This window comes from Xiphophorus maculatus, chromosome 18, assembly GCF_002775205.1.
Source record: "Xiphophorus maculatus strain JP 163 A chromosome 18, X_maculatus-5.0-male, whole genome shotgun sequence".
In the NCBI taxonomy this organism is placed as follows: domain Eukaryota; kingdom Metazoa; phylum Chordata; class Actinopteri; order Cyprinodontiformes; family Poeciliidae; genus Xiphophorus; species Xiphophorus maculatus.
In genome coordinates this window covers 2416923-2440391 of record NC_036460.1, presented here as the reverse complement: position 1 = coordinate 2440391, position 23469 = coordinate 2416923, and the positions used below count along the sequence as shown (strand labels likewise).

Genomic DNA, 23469 nt, shown 5'->3' with positions numbered 1-23469 from the left:
TTCACATTTGTCTTTATGGCGTAAAGCATTTTGAACTGCCCTGTTTCTCAAATATTCTATGTAAAACTTGACTTGGAAGATTTTGAGCTATTTTATAAAGGAGAGGTTATTAACTCTTAAAGGCAAACAAAAATCTTAACATTTTTTTTTATAATTTTCTTAATTTTTTTAAATCAGATCTAACTTCCTGAGGATGAGAAAGTCGGCGGTGTTGATCCAGAAGACATGGAGAGGCTACCTGTGCAGGAAGAGCTATGGAGCTGTGAGGATGGATTTCACAGATTAGGGCTGTGCAATAAACCAATTTAATTGATTAATTAATTTTTTGGTGCAAAATGCGCCTGACACAGCTTTCCTACTTTGAGTAACAGATAATCAAGGACTACATTGGTGAAAAAATTTATATTTTCCTAAAATTTGATCTTCAAAAACATATAAAGCGGGTGAGCAATGACTTAAATAATAGTTGCTTGTGAAAATCTGCCTTCAGGAAAATACTTAAAAATAAATATTAGCATAAAAATGTGCTTAGATGTAAATACTGCAGTTACTGCAGCACATGGTTTCATGCTGCCATAGATCTACAGTTGGAATCTACCTACATAAAATCAAGTGTAACTTCACTTACTGATCTTTGATTTGACATCCAGTAAGTGTCGTGACAAAAAATTGAATGTTCAAAAAATTCCTTCATGCAGACGAACATGTTAGTTGCTGTCGATCACAGTTTCATTCAACTGGACATTAGGTCGGCCGCAGGCCTAGATCCATTTCTTTCCAGCATCATGTCAATTAATCGCAATTAATCGTTAACTAATTTTGCAATCAATTAATTGTTAACAGGAGTATAGCGACTAAAAATAAACCATTTGCTGACAAAACATCATATTTAAAGCAATAATTCAACCAAAACTGTTCACTTAAAATAATAATAATAAAAAACTTTGTAAGTATGTTCTAGCCAGATCTCCTCAAGTGGCATAGTTTTACCTTCACCTTGGTTCAGATTCTATTAAGCAAATTAATTGATTAATCAAAAAATAAATTTCATCAGATCAGTCCTGAGCTTTTTCACACATTGATGTTAGAAGATGAATCTACAAACTATCAGATGTTCACTAAGGTAATTCTATGTCATTGCATTTTAGGTAATAAAATATTTATTTTCTTATTTAAAAAAGGGATTGAATTATTTGTTTATTTACATCTTTTAATGTGTGCAAAAAATTATTTTAGTGGCTAAATGTAAAATCTGCACAATGTGGCAAATTTAAAAAAAAATCAGATTAATCGTCAGAATAATCTCTAGTTGCAGCCCCAGTTCAGAGAGACGTCAGCCCGTGTTTTACAGCCTCAAATCTTTTGGACAGAAGTTAAAACCGGGAATTGAATTTGGTATAAAATAAAGAGATTTTATTTTTAAGATTTTATTTCGCCCAGCCCGAACACACAGAAGCATAAATAAAAATACCAAAGATCATGAAGCTAAAAGCCTTTTCCTCTCTTTCCTTCGTCCCGACAGATGCGAGCGGGCTTTTCTCGCCTCCAGGCTCTGGTTCGTTCCAGGAAGTTGTGTGCGTCTTACCATGTGGCCCGCCAGCGAATCACGGGCTTCCAGGGCCGCTGCCGAGGTTTCCTGGTGCGTCGGGCGTTCAGGCACCGGCTGTGGGCTGTCATCACCATCCAGGCATACACCAGAGGCATGATCGCTCGCCGGCTGTACAAGAGACTAAAGGGCGAGGTAAACACAAAATCAGTTTAATCTGATTATCTATAATTACATTCTATGTTTCTAAAAATGAGCTTCCACCAGACCTGACTACATTTTTACTGTCCTGCATGGTAATTTAAGATATCTGGATTCACATTCTGACTAGTAAGAATAATTCAAGATATCTTCGATTACATTTTGACGAGTCAAAATTCCTTTCAAGATATGATGATATCAACGGATTTGTTATTTGAAAGGTCACACATCTGTAATTACAATATGTCAAACTGAATTAGTCAAAATTTGTTTTTTAAAGGAATTTTGAATTGCCATTCCAGATATCTATAATTTAGTTTTGACTAGTCTATATATATATATATATCTCCTAATTAAAATATTTTTAAAATTAGAATTATGACTAGTCAGAACAAAAAGAAAAAACTTAAATTTACTGTATGACTGGTCATAATAACATTTTTGTTATCTGAAATACGTGATTCAGATAGACAGTAATTAATTTTAGATATCTTGAATTTAAACGCCTGTACAAATTAGTAGTAAATCTGACGTCATTTATGCCAGCCAGGATGTAATCAGAAAGATCTCAAATAGGTATTTTGTATACTCAAAATATAAGCACTAATTTAGTAATACATCTGCGATAAACTAATTTTAGATATCTGGAATCTAAGTGGTGAAACAGATTTTATGTTAAAATGGCTTGCCATACAGCTACAGCTCTTTCACAACTGAAAAACTAATTATGAGGTCAGACATGAGTCCCTACTGAGAATCATGATCAATCAACCAGATCTGGGTTTATTTCTGTTGACTTAAAAAAAGTGAAAACATGCACTCATCTGGTCCGTCATGTTTTCATTTTCTACAACACTCTTCATTTCTTTTCCTCACTTTCCACTAATCAGTACCGCAGGAGGCTGGAGGCCGAGAAGATGCGTCTGGCTGAAGAAACAAAACTAAGGAACCAAATGTCTGCAAAAAGAGCGAAAGCTGAGGCTGAACGCAAACATCAGGTGACATTTATGACACTAAAGATACATCTGGACATATGTTGGAGAATGTTCAATATTATTTACTTTATCTTTCTGATGTTCACAGAATAAATAAAACTGATGTTGGTGCCTGCAGCTGTGTTTTAAGCATTGAGCCTTTGGTATCATTTCTGTTCATGCATTCGTTTATTTCCCCTTCCAGGAGCGGCTGGCCCAGCTGGCTAAAGAGGACGCTGAGCGGGAGAAGAAGGAGAAGGAGGAAGCTCGTAAGAAAAAGGAGCTGGTGGAGCAGATGGAGAAGGCTCGGCTGGAGCCCGTCAACGACTCCGACATGGTGGACAAGATGTTCGGCTTCCTGGGGACGACAAACTCGTTACCGGGCCAGGAAGGTCAGGCGCCGGCTGGATTTGAGGTAAACTGACCTCAATAAAGCCCCTTTTACTGTCAGAGTGTCAATCGGCCAAAATCTGAATCGGAAGGTCAGGCTTTGGAAAGATTGGTAATCGGCCAGAAAACTGCAATCGGTGCACCTCTGATACCAATTCATTATTTGTTCATGATGCGGTCATAAGTCCTATAATCCACAAAGCCATCTTGAACAAAACATGTCTTTTTACATCCACAATAAATGTCATCTAATAAAATAGTTTACAAAAGGTTCAAAATTCATTACAAGTTACCCCTGAAAAACTTAGAAATTTCCTTTAAATGCTTGTATTTCTCACAAAGTCTTCATTGTATTTTCTGTTATTTTGCTCTTTCTGGGTTTTTTTTCAAGTGTTTCAGGTAAAAATTGCAGGATATTAAAGTGGCTAAAGCTTTTTCAAACCTGCAGTCTGACTTATGTATGGGATTTTCTTTACTTTTTACATAGAAAAAGGGAAAAGATTAAGTGAACTTTATTTTGCACATAAAACCTCTTAAAGATTAATCTAGCAGTTTTATCAGTCAGGCTTTCCTGCGTCAGGGACTGATTCTCCGTCTCCTCTCTAGGACTTGGAGCACGCCCATCATGAGCTGGTGGAGGAGGATCTGGATGAGGCTCTTCCTCTCCCTGAAGATGACGAAGAGGAGGATTTATCGGAGTACAAGTTTGCCAAATACGCAGCGACCTACTTCCAGGGCACCACCACACACACTTACGTTCGACGGCCTCTCAAGCAGCCGCTGCTGTTCCACGAGGACGAGGGAGATCAGCTGGTGAGTTTTCAACCAGCTGATCTGACTCCTAACAGGAATTTGGCCGGTCAGAAGGTTTAGAGGTGACTTAAACCTAAACTTTTACCAGATGATGCAAAATATTTCACTAACCGGGTTGCACTGATTTTGCTCAGTGCAATCCGGTGCAATGTGGTGTTCAAATGACCTAAAACATTTAAACACCACACAAAAAGGAGAAAGACAAGAGAGTTTAGATTTTCTTGCAGAAAATAGAATAGAATAGAATAGAATTCAACTTTATTGTCATTGCACTGTCACAAGTACAAGCAATGAGATGTAGTTTGAATCTATCCAGAAGTGCTCTATGAGACATAAATATTTATTCACAGATGTACAAGACTATGTATGTATGGACTATAAGGGGTTATAGCAAAGAGATATAGATATTGTTTATAAATATAAATATGGGAGCTATATGCACAGATTATACAGAATATACAAGAATGTTAGGGAATGGATTATAGATAAATAATGGCAGATAGAATTTACAGGTTGTATGTGTGTGTGAAGAAAACAGTCCATGAAAATGTTCTTTTGTTACAGTTTCTTGCTGCTCTGAAGCTCATCCTGCCATACTCTCCCTTTTTATTTCCTTAGGGGCGATCCCTAGTTACACAGCTTATTTTGTTATCTAAAGTCGGTTACATAGCATTGTCATTTCTACAGTTATTTCTTCTGTTCTCTTGAGTCAGACACACCGCGCCTATTGAGTTCAATTCCTGTTAATTCCTCCTGCTGCAGGGCAGGAGCTGAAAACTCACAGAACAATGGGGAGAAACAGCACAACAACTTCACACATCAAACACAGCAAACAAAAGATTATATACTAAATATTTCTAACAGCTGGTTCAGTTTGTAAACGTTTAACTTTGAGCAGAACTTCTTTTAAAACACAATCTGCCTCTAGAGCTGAAACGATCAATGTAATTAATCAAGACTAATCAATTATTGAGATAATCGTTGACTAATTTAGTAATCACTTAATCATTAACTAGAGTATACACACTCAAAAAAAGGCCATTTGCATTTTAATGTGCAAAAATATTCCAAGCAATATTTTTTGCCTGAAAATGTTTCATTTTTGGCAAAAATAAATGTTTTTCTAATTTAAAAAAAAAGTTTAACTATTTCTGGTATTGTATAAAAAAGCCTTTATTGGTTAAAGGAAAAATCTGCAGAATATGGAAATTTTCTCATTCGATTAATCAGTTTATCATCAAAAAATCAATAGAATAATCGATTACTAAAATAATCGTTTGTTGCATTCGCTTCTGTCTCCACGTAAATGTTAAACACGATCAGCTCAGCTCGTTCTGATCAAAAGTAGGTAAATCCGAATTAAGACTTTCCTTTGAGTAACGTTTTTCCATTGGAGCCTGATGAAATGTGTTTGACCTTTGCACCCTGTGAGGCTGCGCTGGCCGTCTGGATCACAGTGCTGAGGTTCATGGGAGATCTACCGGAGCCAAAGTACCACACGGCGATCAGCGACGGAAGCGAGAAGATCCCCGTCATGACCAAGATCTACGAGACGCTGGGGAAGAAAACCCACAAGAGGGAGCTGCAGGCGCTGCAGGGGGAGGCGGAGGTGAGGACGAGAGGTCAAGAGGTCAAAATCTAAACTGCTTACTCATTCTGGAATTGTTATTATTATTTAAAAATTAGGAATAAAAGACGATAGTCTCGGTTTATTGTGAAAATTCAAGCATGCTATTACTTTCGTAGACAGCGCTGCTGTGTGACGTCAACGTTCTTCCTCTGCTCTTTGGGATGTAAACATTCACACAGAAATCTAATTACGCTTGCATTATTCAGCAGTATGAACGATTTTTAGCAAAAAGTCAGAATTGACCTGCTGTCTGAACGTAGCTTTACATGTTACAGGCAATTTTTACAGTCAGCAGTGAAGATAAAAACTGTTCTGCTAACATAAGAATGTAAGCAGAAAATATTCTGCCAGAAATGAGGAAAACCTATACAAGTGTGAAAAATTTTAATTCTATTGCTTATTTATCAACACTTTATTTACTTTTGCCAAACATCTTCATCATTTATAGTGTTTTGTTTAAGAGTTGTTTGGTTTTTTTTCCTTGAGACAACTCCTTCTGAAAGCTTGAAGAAAAACAGCGTCCGACACAAACTGGTTTCCCTGACCTTGAAGAAGAAATCCAAGATCACAGAGGAGGTAAGACGTCTGGAGGCAGAGAGGGAGGTCCGCCTTTGGAGAGTAGAAAAAAAACAACACATAGAAAACACGCCGTTATGCGTTTCAGGTCACCAAGCGCCTCAATGATGGCGAGTACGGTCTCCACGGCAACAGCATGTTGGAAGACCGGCCGACTTCCAACCTGGAGAAACTTCACTTCATCATTGGAAACGGGATCCTGAGGCCGACGCTGAGGTAAGCGGTGAGAAAACGAGTCAATCATGCAGGGAAGGAACCAAATTAAAGCTTGGTTCAGTTTTTGTTTCGTCAAGAAGAACACAGGTTTTTCAATTCAACCAGATTTCCTTGTTTTTATCGCCTTCACTGTATCTAGATGTAGTTTTTTTTTGTTTCAACTTATTCTAATATTTTCTTTGTGTTGAAATTTGATAATCAATGTTTTGTTTAAGTAAAGTGATTTGAACATAATTTTACATTTTAATTCGATACAATTGAAATATCTAATATGGATGGGTGATACAGACTCAAGATTTTACCACATTATTTAGAGATCTTTATTGTGTCGTTGCTGTTTTTTGTTTGGTTTCTTAACAAACTCAAACTCTGCTCTTGTAAAGGTTATCTGTTGGGATTTAGGTTTCTTCAGTACATCAGTTACATAAGGCAGTGATTCACACAGTTATTGGTTTTCTTCACTTTACTGATATTTATCGTTGTTACATTGAAAGCAGAAAATAATAAAAGCAGCAATCAGAAAATAATTTTTTGAGGTTACCAGATGTCATCAGTTAAAATTTGTCGTTGTCACAATAAATCAAAATTTTAATCAGAATTATAATATAATAATGGAGTATTGCCTCTTTTTACAGAGATGTGAAAAATGTTTGCCTCATTCCTGATTTTCTGATTTTGTGTCACATTTCAGAGTTTCAGAAAATCAAACCAATTTAAATTTAAATATAATAAAACAGTTTTTAACTTAAGGTGTTTATTATTAAACGAGAAAATGTAGTGAGACAAATGAAAAAATGGAAAACCAGGAAGGGGGCAAACGCTTCACACCACTGCATACTGGTAATAGTTACGGTAGGATGTTCAAACGTTTGGAATGGCTGCCAAAAATATTTAAATTCTAACGACAAGAACTGTCTTATTATTACCAGTCCAACTAAAAACTGGACTCAACATTTTAATAAAATAATCAAAGGTGTAAGATTTCTGTAGCCAATGAAAATCATTGTAGATTAAAAAGGACCTCAAAGATTTTCTAGATAAAAAAATCAACAAACTATTACCTATTTTATTTTATTTTATTTCATTTTATTGTCTTTTCAGTAACAAGGTGCACTCCTGATTTATTTTGCCAGATGTACTAAGCGGCCATGATCAGGTCTGCATTTTAGTAAAAGTTGTTGGATGTTTGTTGTCCTTCTTACTATTAAAATAAATTAAATTCAAAGCAAAAACCTGGATGAATGCTTGTGTTGGACCTTATGTTTTCCTTTGAAAAATGTTAAATTGTTTATTTTTTAAAATGAAATTTGCACACTAAAACTGTTTTTAAGTGGGTATCTGTATTAAACTTTCTTCCTGAACTGGCAAACCACATTTAAGTCATTATTAACTAGTGATGAAGGACCGCCCAAAATCATTTTGATGGCCGCAAATGGCCCCGGGCCGCACTTTGGACAACCCCGGGTTAGGGTAATGTTTGGGTTTGGCATAAATCCAGTTACCGAAATGAATGGAAGTCAGTAATACAAAGTGGGTAGAAATATGAACTTGTGTGTGTGTGTGTGTGTGTGTGTGTGTGTGTGTACACCAGGTTTTCATATCCTTATGGGAACCTATTAATGTCTACAATGTGGGTTATGGGGACCATTGCTCCTTGTGGGGACATTTTCTTGGTCCCCATGAGGGAAATTGTTTTTGGGTTAGTGGTTAGGTCTGTGATGGTCAGGGTTAGGATAAGGGTAAGGTTTAGGCTGTAGAAATGAATGGAAGTCAATGGAAAGGCCCTGCAAAGATAGCTAGCAAACATGTGTGTATGTGTGTGTGTCAGGGATGAGATCTACTGTCAGATCTGTAAGCAGCTGAGTCAGAACCCGTCCAAGAGTTCCCACGCGCGCGGCTGGATCCTCGTCTCGCTCTGTGTCGGCTGCTTCGCCCCATCAGACAAATTTGTAAAGGTCAGAATCAAAACAGTGACCTAAAATAAACTTTAGTTTATTGAATTAAACACGGCTTCATGAAGGTTGTCTGTCCGTAGTACCTGAGGAACTTCATCAGAAGCGGGCCGCCGGGTTACGCTCCGTACTGTGAAGAAAGGCTGAGGCGAACGTTTGTGAACGGAACGCGAACACAGCCTCCATCTTGGCTGGAGCTGCAGGTACGAACGCACCGACCTGCTTCAAGCTGCAGCATTATTCAGGTCAAATCAGTTTGACCTGAGTTCTGAAATCAACACTCAGGCCACCAAGTCCAAGAAGCCCATCATGCTGCCCGTGACGTTCATGGACGGCACGACTAAAACGCTGCTGACCGACTCGGCGACGACAGCCAAGGAGCTCTGCAACGCTCTGTCCGACAAGATCAACCTGAAGGACCGCTTCGGCTTCTCTCTGTACATCGCTCTGTTCGACAAGGTCGGACCACAAACCGCTGATCCTCGTTTCCAGCTGCAATATCTGCTGCTCTTAATGGCTTAATCAACGATCAGTTACTCTAATGGTTGATTCTTAAATGAAACGAGGTGAAACATTTAATGTAGGCATGATGTTTTTGTTTCATCATTCCATCCATCCATCCATCCATCCATCCATCACTTATCTCTACTCTCCTCTATTTATTTTTTCTCTCTCTTATTTCCCTTTCTTCTTTTCCCTTCTCTTCTCTTTTTTCTCTTTCTCTTTTTCTCTCCATCTCTCTCTCTATTAGCATGTAGCTACGTTTGCCAATCTCTTTTGTAACGCTGTTGCCGTGACAACCCTTCCCCCCTCCTGCAGGTCTCGTCTTTAGGCAGCGGCAACGATCACGTGATGGACGCCGTGTCGCAGTGTGAGCAGTACGCCAAGGAGCAGGGCGCTCAGGAGAGGAACGCCCCCTGGAGGCTGTTCTTCAGGAAGGAGATCTTCACGCCGTGGCACAGCCCAACCGAAGACCAAGTCGCTACAAACCTCATCTACCAGCAGATTGTCCGAGGCGTCAAGTTTGGGGAATACCGCTGCGACAGGGTGAGTAGCTTTATTTTAAGCTTTACAGGAATGTAAAAAGTAATCTAAAATTAAGGCCGCACATTGCAAAACCACAAAATCTTACTAAGTATTTATAGCTAGTTTCTAGTGCAAACATTAAGACAAAACTAACTTATAAGCAACTTTTCAGCAAGAAATAGGAGTCATAATTCTTGAATATAAATTAAAAAGCTGATTTTTTCACTAACAAGATGGTTTTCCTTGTTATAAGTGAAATAATCTGCCAATAGAACTAGAACTTTTTAATTAATATTCAATAATTATTTACTTAAAACAAGCTCCTATTATTCTATAAAACATTTTCTTTTGTACATTTTTTGTCATTATAGAGGCTTTACATTTAATTTATAAAGATCGTACAAAGTCTTAAATTTGAGTTAAACCTGCAGAAGCCCATCCAATCACATACATACAAAACAACATCTCAAAGATTTCCAGGTTTCTTTTTAACTTTATTTTATCTGTAGACACTTTATTAATATGCTTTCAATTCAATTCAGGTTTATTTGTGTAGCACATTTCGGCAGCAAAGCATTTCAAAGTGTTTGACATCATAAAAACACAAAGTCAAGGAACACAGAGTCAGCTATTGAAGCATCACATTTTGTCAAGTGCCATCATTACACATCAAAATGTTGATTAATGTTTCATTCATAATGTTTCAAAAGTATCTCTACACAGGTGGTTTTAGTCTAGATTAAAGGGAACTCTTAAATCTAAATCTGTTTTGGCTGTTTTACAATTTTTCTGTAAGTTTGTTCCAGATTTGTGGAGTAATTAATATACAGCTGTTTATTGTGTTTTTAGATATTTATATTCAATGAAGTATATATTGTTACTGTACTGCTGTAACAAGTGAATTTTCCCACTCTGATTAATAAAGATCTATTCTATTCTGTGATCTTATAATTTATTAACGGGTTTCGTTAATAGATCAGAACTGAATAGGTAAATAACTGATGAGGACAAATCAAAGTTTCGTTCCCTCAAATCCACCCTGACCTCTGTGTTTCTGCGTCTCCAGGACGACCTGGCGGAGCTGGCCTCGCAGCAGTATTATGTTGATTACGGTTCGGAGATTCTTCTGGACCGCCTGCTGAGCCTCATCCCGTCCTACGTCCCGGACAGAGAGATCGGCACGTCCAAGACGGTGGAAAAGTGGGCTCATTTCATCATGGCTGCACACAAAAAGGTACAAGAAAATGCATTTAGAGGTTATAGAGGCTGAACTGCCTGCAGTTCCTGAAGTTTAAAGGATTTATTTTCTGTTGTAACGTCTCTGTTTTGCTGACTCAGGGTATTTACGCCCAGAAGAGGTTCGACTCTCAGAAGGTGAAGGAGGAAGTGGTGGACTTTGCTCGCCATAAGTGGCCGTTGCTGTTCTCCCGTTTTTATGAAGCGTTCAAGTTCTCAGGTCAGAACCTTCTACATCATCAGAGATTAAATAAATTCATGTTTTATTAAAACCTGTCATGATAACAAATTTTGTTAGTGTGGATAATAAATTGTGTCAGAAGTTATTGCAATAAATGATAATATTGTTTTGAGATGATTTTCAACTAATATAATGGTATAATAATGCAATAATAGGTTCTCAAAGATCAACAAACCTTAAAATTTAATGAACATGTATCACTGAAACTAGAAGATGTTTTAAATGTCCAAAATAAACAAACAAAACAACAAATTATAAAGCCTCAATAAACAAAATTGTCCTTTTAAAAACAGGGCTGGTTGAGACCAAAATACAGACTGAAAACTTTCATCCAATTTTTGGTAGAAAGAGAAAAACAATAAATCAAGTAATTGGAAATTATTGCGCTTGTTTTAATTTATAATGCGATTAATTGTTTTATTGCAAATTGCGACAAGCCTAGTGAGGATCTTCTACATCATGAGATAAATATAGATAATATAGATATGATACATATTTTATTAAAGCAGTTATTACTGGGACAAACAATAATTGTTTTGAAACCATTTTCAACTAACATGATAATAATATTACAAGTTTTGCCTCTCAAAGATGAATAAACTTTAATTTTGTACAGAATGCTGGAACTGGAAGACTTTTTAAATGTCCAAAATAAAACACTAAACAATACAATTAAATAGGAAAGAAATAAAAACTTGACACACAACCAACACATAAATAAAATTGACAATGAAAATGTTCATCACCAGAATTGAAATTTTGGTTTATCATGCGACTAGCGGCTTAATTTGATCCTCTTCCACATAAAAAAACCCATCTTGTTCTTTGGTGGAAACCAGTAAGTTTCCTCTGTTCCTGTTGTTTTTGGCTCTCAGGTCCCAGTCTGCCTAAAAACGACCTGATCGTTGCCGTCAACTGGACCGGCGTTTACTTTGTTGACGAGCAGGAGCAGGTCCTGCTGGAACTCTCTTTCCCAGAAATCATGGCGGTTTCCAGCAGCAGGTCATCGCTCTTCCTCCTCGACCCAAACCGACCCAGACCCGAGCGTTCACGTCCAGAATCTGACCTGCTTTTGTTTTTACAGGGGAGGAAAGCTGCAGGGTCAGAGTTTCACTTTGGCAACCATCAAGGGAGAAGAGTTCACCTTCACCTCCAACAACGCAGAAGACATTCGGGACTTAGTGGTGACCTTTCTGGAAGGTTTGAGGCAGAGGTCAAAGTTCGTGGTTGCGCTGCAGGACAGCTCCAACGCTGGTAAGTCCTGAGCTGCGTTCCCACAGCTTTGACCCAAATCCGATGTTTTTACGGCACGCCTTATTGCAGGCTGAACTGAAAACCTTGAGACTTTGTGTTTTTACTACACATAATATTGGCTGTTTTTCCGGATTTTGAAATATATTTTTACCTTATTTTCTTACATTGCAGTAAGAAAATACTATAATGTAACACAAGAAATGACATAATGGATACGTAGATACTGGCTAAAACTAAACATGAAGATGTAAGGTGAAAAAATAAGCCCAAGTAGTTTTTAATGAAAATTGTCATATTAGTTTTGGTAGTTTTATAGTTCCTTAGATCACCAAGGCATTCATGCTTCTGTGTCCCAAATATCTGTAATTCTCTTTTGCAGTGACCATTTACATTGATAATTGGAAAATTTCATTACAAGCTCCAGAGACAGAAGTTTCTAACTTCTTTTTTTTTAGAAATTCATGCTTATTCATTAGAAATCATTTAAATTAGTTTCTGCTCAGTAAATTTTACTTCAATTCCTTGAAGGGTTTTATACAGCTTGTTAATTGTGTTGATTTAAAGATGGCCGATGTGACGCATGTATTCATCTCCTCATCCTCACATTAAGGTGTGTTTATGTCTTCCTGCCGCAGGTGAGGAGTCGACCTTCCTGAGCTTTCTCAAGGGCGACCTGATCATTTTGGACCAGGATACCGGCGAGCAGGTCCTCAACTCCGGTTGGGCGCATGGCATTAACGAACGAACCAATCAGAGAGGAGATTTCCCAGCTGACTCTGTTTACGTTCTGCCATCCATGACTCGTCCCCAACCAGAAGTAGTGGTAGGTGAAAAAATAAATCGCACACGAAACCTTCTGATGATGTTTTTTTTTAAGTGTTTACAGTAAATTAGGTTTGCTTGTTTCATATTTTCCTAGAAGTTTTCTTTAAATCATAGAAAATATTTTTCCCCTTTACTCCACCCTATTAGGCGCTGGTTACCATGACACCAGACCAGCGGCAGGAGTCGGTTCGTGTTTCTCAGATCATCCTGCCAGAGACGGATGACAGACAGAAACCTTACACTCTGGAGGAGTTTTCTTATGACTATTTCAGGTACAAATGTGTACAACCTGAATATTTATGTGCAAAATGTTAAACACAAAAGAGTGAGACGTCTACTTGGAGGCACCAACTTAATGTTTACACTCTCACATGAAAATTGCCGCAAACAGATATGCGATGATACAGCTGAACATATTTAAAAAGCACTAGTAAAGCATTAGTAGAGCCTCCTGCACAGCCAACAAGAATGCAGTAACTGGTTCCTGGATGGTAAAGTCAATGACAAAACACTTGTCAGCAGTGATGTACAGCGCATACAGCGGTAAAACCAGCTGACCAAACCTGCTGGAATTCAGCTTGGGTTCCTAGGTAACGGGCAGAACTCTGCTGGGGTTGCGTGGTAACGGGCAGAACTCAGCTTGGGTTGCGTGGTAACGGGCAGAACTCAGCTTGGGTTGCGTGGTAACGGGCAGAACTCAGCTTGGGTTGCGTGGTAACGGGCAGAACTCAGCTTGGGTTGCGTGGTAACGGGCAGTGCCTGCTGATTTGTGACGTTACTTTCAGGAGGTTTTTGGAGCAGCTCACTTTTCATACACCAAAAAACATTAACTTACTTCCAGAAAATGCCTGCTTGGTTTTTTGAGGTGCTTGTGTTGTTTTTAGAAGCAGTTGAGATCCAAGTGGAAGTACAAAAATGTGCAAAATGTGTATTTTTCATAATATGTCCCCGTTAATCTATTGTGGACATGACCTGCCATTTCCAGACCTCCTCCCAAACACACCCTGAGCAGAGTGATGGTGACCAAAAATCGAGGGAAAGACAAGATGTGGAGCTGCACCAGAGAGCCGCTCAAGCTGCCGCTGCTGAAGAAGGTCGTCGGCCATGAGGAGCTGGCGCAGGAGGCCTGCATGGCTTTCATAGATATCCTTTAAACACAACAAATATTACGAATATACACAGGCTCATTCGTTACATTGAATAGAACCACTTCATTAACTAATAGAGTTAATCTGAAATGTAAAAGAAATGTTTTTGTCAGGTTGACAATTTGTGTTGGTCAGAAGTTGCAGACGCTGATTGTGGCTAAAGTTGAATCACTTTACAACAAACAAATGCATTAAAACAAATTTTAATCCATTTTTGATTTTCTCTAATTCACAAAGAGTCAAAATTATACATATAGGCACAAATATATTCATATTGTATACTACAGGGTGTAGAGGGGTCTTCAGTGTCTTAATATCTGGTTAGTGAGTTCCTTTATCACCATAGAAAGGGTTAATTTTCTTTGGGCTGAAATAATTAATTGCATTAATCGTGATTTATCGATTATTGAAATAGTCGTCCACTAATTTAGGAAGTGATTAATTGAAATATGGAGCATAGAGACTCAAAAAAATCTGTTGGCTTAAAAAACAACACACTCAGAGCAGTAATAAGACAGAACTGTGCAAAAAATATAAATACATTTCACATTTAAGATTTTTAAAGATCTTTGTCTGTAAATACGTTCTACCCAAAAGTCCTAAAGTGGCAGTTTTACCTTCACCTTGTTCAAATTTTGTAAAGAAAATCTCCTATTGAGAACCTTTTCTATTCAATTATTAATAGGATAATTAAAAAATGTTTTTTTTAACTGCATTCTTTGCTACAAGTAATCAACCCCTAACTAAAGGAATGCTCTGATTTAACAAAAAAAATTATTTGAATTATTTGTTTGTAGTTTTTAATGTATTTCCAATATTGTATGAAATAAGCTAAAGTGGTTAAATGGGAAATCCACAGAATGTGCCTTTTAAAAAAAATCTGACTAATCATCAGAATAGATTAATATTCTTAATCACTTATCGAATGATCCAGTATTCAGAACAATAACAGCTGTTTATGCCTGATGGATGTTTGTAAGCTTCTGTCCAAAATTACAGATTAACAACAGGAAGTTTATCAGGTCTTTGACTCCTTGACCTTTGATCCCACCGATGATGAAGTACATGGGCGACTACCCGTCCAAACGGACGCGCTCCGTCAACGAGCTGACAGACCAGATCTTTGAAGGAGCTCTGAAGGCCGAACCGCTGAAAGACGAGATCTACTGTCAGATCATCAAACAGCTCACTGACAATCACGTCAAGTGTGTAAACTGACATAAACCATAAAAACAGAAAGTTTAGTCCTAGAGCTGAGGACCATTTAACAAACACTCACCGACCACCGGGCTTGAAATTTCCCCACAATTACACAACATCTTCATTTATACAACCGAAAATGAAAACATTCGTCTCTTAACTCACTTATTGTTGTTTTCTTTGTTCATCCTAGTGAATAGGGAGGTGCTGCTTTGTAAATGTGAAACATGGAAATCAAAAACTAAGTTTCTTTACTACAAAGTCTTCTGTGCATTAATAATATTTTAGTGCTAATTGTAACTTAGAAGCACAATAAAAGAAAAATAGACTTGAGTTACTTTGACAGAAAAAAAATCCTCTTTTGCACCATTAAATATAAAAATTATCCATCATTTTCTATCTATTGTATTTATCTATTGTGTTTATTCGCCGATTAAATCATTTGTTACGTAAATAAGAATAACAATAGCTGTTGATGTGTGACAGGAGCATTGTAAGTAAGCAAAGTCATAAAAAACAAAGAACAGTTCTCACCAACTGAGACTTGTTCAAAGGAATCAAATTGCTGGTGAATGACGATCATATAAATAATCCTGACCTTGTTTTCTTACCACCGGTATCTTCAGGTTTTACTTTTAGTGACCAGGTCACTAAAAAGAAAGCAACTTATCCATTATTATTTTTAAACACAATCCGTTGCTAAGCTAACTGTAGCGTCGCACTTTGAGTTGACGTCATGACAAATTAACGGTCGTTTACATGCAGTACCTTACGGACCACTAGAGGGCGACCACTGACCACCATGGAGAGTTTCAGACTGACTTAGAGGTTTGAGTTGTAGTTTGTGATGAATTTGACCTTGTTTGAAAAGGAACTAGAATAAAAGAATCGAAGTTTTCTTTCTGAACAGGAGCTGAGCATGAGTTTCTCTCTGCTGCAGGTATAGCGAGGAGAAAGGCTGGGAGCTGCTCTGGTTGTGCACTGGTCTGTTTCCTCCCAGTAACGTTCTGCTGCCACACATCCAGCGGTTCCTCCAGTCCAAGAAACACCACCCGCTCTCTGGAGACTGCATGCAGAGGCTGCACAAAGCGCTCCGGTAAAACTAACAGCATCTCTGCTCTTATTTTACACAAAACAACATTTAATTTCTAAATTCTGTTTGAGGGACTAAATCTCTAAAGATATGAGGAGGTTTTATGCTCTTAAAAAACTAAAAAAATCTTTATTTTACAAAGATTTTTTTTTTTTTTGATGAACATTGTTTTACTAAAACTGAAACTGAAATGATTAATCATGATTAATAACTTCATTGAAATAATTGTCAACTAACTTAGTAACCAGCTAATTGCTAAAGAACAGGCCCTGGGCTGAGAGAGTAACATATTCAGAGCAATAATTAAGACAAAACTGTGTAAAAAATTACAGATTTTGCATTTAAGATAAAAAAAACCCAGTTCTAGCTTCATCTGGTTCAAATTCAGTAAAAAAAAAAATTTTATTAAGCACCTTTACTAGTCAGTTCATCAAAAAAATAATCAACATATCAGCGTTCACTAAAGTAATGCTGTGTTTCAATCTGAGAGGTCAAATGTTTATATTCTTTATTTAGAAATGTATTTGTTTGTTTGCATATTTATGTATTTATAATGTGGTAAAAAGACTTAAGTGGTAAAATGAAAAGTCTTATTTGTTTTGTCTTTTAATCATCAGAATAATCCATAACTGGAATAATTGTTAGCTGCAGCCCCAATAAGGAAAACTGATTTATTTCTGAGGTGCCTTCTGGTGTTTAACTAATTTGGACTTTTAAGAAAATAATAAAATATAATATTCTATCAAGGTAAAATGAAGTATATTGATTTATTCTTGTGTTTATATATAAATATTTCCTGTTTTGTGTTTAAAAATGTATATATGTGGTTGATGTTTTGATATAGTGAATTAACTTTTGAGAGAAATGGAATGCTGTATAAGATTTTTGCTTCAAACTTTTTTTCCTTTAAAATTTGTGACATGTTCATTTTGAACTGTAAATGAATAAAATCAGCAAATAAATAAATAATGTGATTTTTTTGTCCTTTTTCACAGGAACGGGTCCAGAAAGTACCCCCCTCATCTGGTGGAAGTGGAAGCCATTCAACATAAAACGACCCAAATCTTTCACAAAGTTTATTTTCCAGACGACACAGATGAGGTAGGAAGCGAAACCCCGACGCTTGAACCTTCCTCATCGACTGCGACGCTTTCTAACCGTCCTGGACTCAAACCTGCAGGCGTTCGAGGTGGAGTCCAGCACCAAGGCGAAGGATTTCTGCCAGAACATCTCCACCAGGCTGCTGCTCAAATCCTCCGAAGGGTTCAGCCTCTTTGTCAAGATCTCAGAAAAGGTCAGAGGTCATGAACTCCACTACCAGGTTTTCAGGAGCAAAGCTGAACAAAAATGATGAAAACAGTTCGACAACCTAAAGTGATGAGAATTGCTGACGTCTGAAAGTTACAGCAAAATGTTTGTAATATCACGATAAAAGAATAAATTGTAATAAATGAATTTCTTTCATGTTGCAGGTCATTAGCGTTCCAGAGGGAGATTTCTTCTTCGACTTTGTTCGCCATTTAACAGACTGGATCAAGAAATCCCGACCAGCTAAAGACGGTTTGTTCCTGGATCTGCTGAAAGCTTGAAAATACATGATTATGTTTAAAACAGCTACAAAAGCAGCACTTTAACATATTTTTACTCCAGTAAAAGTAAAAAGTAGTTATCAAAGAATTACTCAGCACTGAGTAACTGATCAAAACATGAATCATTTAGTATTTTACAAACCAACCAATCAAAATATAAAGTTATGTGGTAATTCTGGTATTGCAGAGACCAAATTGAAAATAATTCAGTTACAAAAAAATAAATAAAATTCAAGTTCTTTCAATATGAACAAAAACTACAGGTGTGTGTCTGTCTGGTGAATTTTTGTTTTTCATTCAGTGAAATGACTGAGTGAGTTATATTCAGTCATTTTACTCAAGAGTAGCAATATTTTATAATTAAAATAGTAAAGTAAAAAGTAGAAAATAGTAAAAATACTCCGAAAAGAAACGCTTTCAAAAAAGTTACTTGAGTAAATGTAACTAGTTACTGCCAAACTGAGACGTTTTTGCATCCATGTTCTAATATGTTTAAATAATGCAGATTTTTTCTAAATGTCTGAAGTTAAATCAGAACTAAACTTTTCTTCTTTTTGATTAATTAGAATCATCAGAATTATTTCTATTTTCTAAATGCCTGAAAACAGATAGAGACATATTTGGAGAGCTTTTCTTTGTGAACTTGATGCAAATTTAAGGTTTTTAGATGAACAGAAAAGCCTTTGACGACTCGCCTCTTCTTGAACTCCTGCAGGAATCATCCCGTCTCTGACCTACCAGGTGTTCTTCATGAAGAAGCTGTGGACCAGCACAGTTCCTGGGAAGGATTCGTTCGCTGATTCTATTTTCCATTATTACCAGGTCGGCCTCATTAGACGATGATCTTTCCACTGAGACTCTACTTTCTGGTAATAATCAGCGTAATGCTGCGTTTCATCTCCTCTGTGTCGCCTTCCTCTCAGGAGCTGCCTAAGTATTTGCGTGGCTACCACAAGTGTTCTCGGGAGGAGGTTTTCCACCTCGCAGCGCTGATCTTTCGGGTGAAGTTTGACGACAATAAATCCCACTTTCCTTCGATTCCCAAGATGCTCCGTGAGCTGGTTCCCCAGGACCTCATCCGCCAGATGTCTCCAGACGACTGGAGGAGGGTAAAAACATTCAGAAAACCTTTAAATCTGGACTATGTAACTTTCAAAATAAATTTTTTTACATATTGGTTAAAACTGTCACCATGTTGTGACAGTTTAATAAAAAGATTGATCTCCCACACCTACTCTTTGAGCTACGATTTCCATCTGAAGAAATGCACCAAAAACAACCAATCAGAGCCTGGAGGAGGGGCTTAGTGCTGTCAATCAATCTTATGTACTCGCTGCTAAAAGTGCTAATGACGGAGAAACAACTTACGGTTACAGAAAAACTGTTGTTCTGTCATCATTGCTAACTAGCCTTAGCATTCACAGCATTCTGTGCTAACTGCAGTGTAGCACAGAGCAGCGCCACACGAGACTGTGATTGACAGCGCTGAGACCCGCCTACTTACTCTGATTGGTTGTTTCTAGTTAGCCCTGGTAGAAGGTAGAGGAGCATTTTTTCACAGATGATCTGTTTTGACATGACAGTTTCATCAAATATGTAAAAAAATATATTTTATAAAAGTTACATATTGCAGCTTTAAGTGTAATAATGTTAAATAAAATGTTAACTTTTAATCTGAATTGTGATTGCAGTCTATAATCGCGTACTTCAACAAGCAGCCTGGGAAATCGAGGGAAGAAGCTAAGCTGATGTTCCTGAAGATCATCTATAAATGGCCGACCTTTGGCTCCGCCTTCTTTGAGGTCAAGGTAAACACGGCGAAGCCTGTCGAGTTCTCAGATCGGACCTGATCAGCTCATCAAATTTTCACTAGTGGTGCTTTTGCTTTGAAGATACTAATAAATATTTCCATAGGTGGTAAAATTTTTACCAAATCTATACAGAAAAAGTTTATAGATTTTCACACCTTGTATTTACATGATGGCGTTTCCTCTGCAGCAAACCACGGAGCCGAACTTCCCAGAGATTCTGCTGATCGCCATCAACAAGCATGGAGTCAGTCTGATCGACCCAAAGACCAAGGTTGGTCTGCAGATCATTTACCGTTCAGATGTGGAGCTTCATGATTCCACAGGGTTGAATTTTTACATTATTGAAGCAGGAAAACCGAAAAGGCTGTCTTTGTACTGCAGGACATCTTGACCACCCATCCCTTCACCAAGATCTCCAACTGGAGCAGCGGGAATACCTACTTCCACATCACCATAGGAAACCTGGTCAAAGGAAGCAAGCTGCTCTGTGAGACTTCACTGGTAGGCGACTGAAAATTAGCTTCATTTTTTACTGAGCTTTACCCATCACTGTTTCTCTCTGCTTTCGAAAATAGTTTGAAATCAACAACACTGAAGGTTTTTATAGCATGAATGGACAGTTTAATGTCTGAACTTAGAAAATTACTTAAAGGTGACCTATAATCCTTCCTTGAAGAGGTTAGAATATGTCTATGGTCTATACAAAACATGTGCATTCAATTTTTTCCTGAAAATCATTTGTATGTGAGATTTCAGTCTGCTCAGTTCTTCCTATTTTGAGGTGTCAAGGGCGTTTTGTCACTTTAAGTCCAAATGAGCTGCTGCTGGAAAACGCCCCAAACTCAACATTTACACTCACTCATGAAAATTGCTGCAAACAGATGTGCAATTATTCAACTGTACATATTTGAAAATCACTAGTAGAGCCTCCTGCACAACCAACATGAATGCAACAAGTGGTTCCTGTATGGTAGGTCAACAACAGAACACTTATATTTTCCAGCAGCCATTGTGCAGCACATACAGGGGTAAAAAAACCAAAAAAACAGCTGATCAAACATGCTGGAGTTCAGCTTGGGTTGCTAGGTAACTGGTTGAGCTTTGATGTGGTTGCTAGGTAACAGGCAGTGCCTGCTGATTTGTTAGATTCCAGAAGGTTTTTGAAACGACTCATTTTCACCAAAAACAACAGCTGCTGTTTGTTTTAAGCACTTTGGTTGTTTTTAGAAGCAGAAAAACCAAAATGGAAGCTTAAAAATGTACAACAACTGGATTTTGCATAATAGGCCCCCTTTAAAAATCTACCAATGTGGGCGTGGCCAAGATACGTTGAGGGCGTGGCCAAGATACGTTGAAGGGCGTGGCCAAGTGTGGGGGTGATGGCAGGTGGTAAACTTCCGGAGAATTTGACTGCAGTAGCCACATTCAACCCAAAGAGGGCAGCATTGGGACGGGTTTAGGCAAAATATTGTAGAATTAAATAAGTTTACAGAAAAATATCACAATTTGCACACAAACATGAAGAAAGAGTCTTTAAGCACAAACTTACACAATTTATCTGTAATAAAAAACTTTGATTTGGGGTTTAGTTGCTCTTTAGTCGTTCCTGGGCCACTGAGGGCGCTTCAGTTTTCCTATTCTATTGATCGCCAATCAGGCGTAATCAGCTGATCGATGGATCCTCTCTGGTCATTCAGGCGTAAATCAATTGAAATCGATGCTTTGCGTTTCCAGGGTTACAAGATGGACGACCTGTTGACCTCCTACATCAGTCAGATGCTCACCAACATGAACAAGCAGCGCTCTGGGCGGGGCCACAGTAAGTGAACGTCTTATTGGCAGGAGGCCACCGAGCTCATCCGCCTGCTGCGCCCCATTGGTCAGCACTGCAGCTGGGGGCGGAGCTTCGGCCACCAGCTGTGGTGGATGAGCCGCAGTCCTTCTGCGTATTCTACGGGATCCGACTGGACCGAGGACAGCTCGACGGCAACCGGCGACGACCCCGGAGACGACCCCGGCGAAGGCCCCAGTCACTGGTACCATTACAGCTGTGATGACGAAGACGAGCCGTCCAGCGAGGATGACTACCTCTGAGAGCCGAACGCCTTCAACGCGCCGCTGCCGCTTCCTTTAGATGATCAATTACCTGCTGTCAGAAATCACCTCAAATACTGATAATACAATAAAACACACAGCTGAGATTTTATCTACGATGGAGTATTAAGGCCATACCAAGAAAACTACAGTCATCAAGAGAATCAAGTTGTAATTTTACGAGAATAGTCGTACGAAGATAAAGTTTTAATATTACATGAATAAAGTCATGATGTCAAGGGGATAAATGTGTAATTTATGAGTTTATTTTCTTTGCGTGACTGTGATACTTCGTTATAATTATCTCCTGTAAAGGTTTTAATTTTATGTTTTAACTCTATCGCCACCAGGGGGCGACATATTAAACCATAATCATTCGTTTCATTATACGAGTAGAATTAAAAGCAAAAAATGAAACAAAATACTTATATATGAGCAATTTATTTTATATTAAATGACTTAACTCTGTTTTAGATTGTTTATGCATAACTGTAAATTAATAAAGTCTTAGCTGGTTGTATTACTGCATGCAGAGTAAAGAAATAATGTTCATAATGTCACGTTTTTATGCTCCAGCTGAGATAAAACTTGAAAAGAAAAGTCTGAGTTTCTCGTCTTTTTTCACTTTTCATAAATAATATTTAGGAAATGTTTTGTTTTTGATCAACAGGATGATTAAAGTGTGGCTGTCTGAAGGTCATTTAGAGGTCGAAACTGATTGAATATTTCAGCTCTGCTTTATATTCGTATTGATCAACTCCTCCTCCGTACGCTCCTTTATGCTCCAACTACAGTCTAAATCCTCTTTCGCTCAGGAATTCAGCTAATATTTGGTTTAGATTTATCATTTTTCTGGGGCCGCCATCAAACTATAACTGAATGTTTATCGTCTTCTGACCCAAAAAATGTTTGAATTCCCTCTGAGAGGATCAGTGGATAGAAAATACAAGCAGATTAACCACATTTCACTGTAACACACATTGCAGTGTAATTATACTAAATTTAATTAATAAAATGTTATTTTCAGAAAGAGTTTTAGTTGGAAAATAATCATTAATACAGAACAAACGTGTCAAACTGATGAAATTGAACATAATGTATTTTGGCTCATAAAACGACTATAAAATAACCAGATCTATATCCAGGGAATTTGTTTTTTTTTTTGCTAATTCTTTTTTTTTGTGAACTTGCAGAAACATCTGAGAAATTAAGAGTCAAATCTTTTAAAGTTGATGGACATTGTTTTTTTTAACATAAATTTTGTTTTAAAACATTTATTTTTAATCTTTATAGAATAGTTTTTGTTCAGACGTTGTCTGATATTAGCTGCAGCTTTGTAACATTTTGATTATTTTGAAATCACTTTAAATCTCTAAGGAGTTGTTTTATTTTATAAAAGTTTCTCTGCGTTTGTGGGATTTTAAATAAAAACCGGCTGCATCAAACTCCAGGAACTCGACATGAAGATCAAACCACACAGAGAAGTAAGTGAACCTTAACTCACAGGCACAGTAAAAAGAAAGTACACCCTTTTTCAGTGAATATTCCCAGTTTCAAATAACAGATTCTAAATTATTTGGGAATTTTTGTGTAACTTAAGTGATTATTAGTAATTGATTTAAAATGAAATAAATCTGTGTTTACAGGATCTGGT

General features: G+C 37.6%; 1 protein-coding gene across 1 annotated transcript in view; it reads left to right on the top strand.

Annotated features, from left to right (window-relative positions):
* The window catches only part of myo7a (myosin VIIA), a 52308-nt gene extending 29901 nt beyond the window's left edge, over positions 1–22407 (top strand). Inside the window, exons 20-49 of the mRNA XM_023350718.1 lie at positions 178–262; positions 1523–1741; positions 2638–2745; positions 2927–3136; positions 3718–3924; positions 5357–5533; positions 6041–6130; positions 6219–6346; positions 8175–8301; positions 8382–8501; positions 8584–8757; positions 9118–9345; positions 10391–10558; positions 10663–10780; positions 11677–11803; positions 11886–12055; positions 12691–12878; positions 13028–13152; positions 13866–14023; positions 15080–15233; positions 16169–16324; positions 17317–17422; positions 17502–17615; positions 17794–17881; positions 18626–18732; positions 18834–19019; positions 19602–19718; positions 19909–19992; positions 20103–20222; positions 21456–22407. Of these exons, the coding sequence (XP_023206486.1) occupies positions 178–262; positions 1523–1741; positions 2638–2745; positions 2927–3136; positions 3718–3924; positions 5357–5533; positions 6041–6130; positions 6219–6346; positions 8175–8301; positions 8382–8501; positions 8584–8757; positions 9118–9345; positions 10391–10558; positions 10663–10780; positions 11677–11803; positions 11886–12055; positions 12691–12878; positions 13028–13152; positions 13866–14023; positions 15080–15233; positions 16169–16324; positions 17317–17422; positions 17502–17615; positions 17794–17881; positions 18626–18732; positions 18834–19019; positions 19602–19718; positions 19909–19992; positions 20103–20222; positions 21456–21548 (4252 nt within the window). The 3' untranslated portion in view covers positions 21549–22407. The remainder of the gene's footprint in view (positions 1–177; positions 263–1522; positions 1742–2637; positions 2746–2926; positions 3137–3717; positions 3925–5356; positions 5534–6040; positions 6131–6218; positions 6347–8174; positions 8302–8381; positions 8502–8583; positions 8758–9117; positions 9346–10390; positions 10559–10662; positions 10781–11676; positions 11804–11885; positions 12056–12690; positions 12879–13027; positions 13153–13865; positions 14024–15079; positions 15234–16168; positions 16325–17316; positions 17423–17501; positions 17616–17793; positions 17882–18625; positions 18733–18833; positions 19020–19601; positions 19719–19908; positions 19993–20102; positions 20223–21455) is intronic.
* The last annotated feature ends 1062 nt before the right edge of the window (positions 22408–23469 follow it).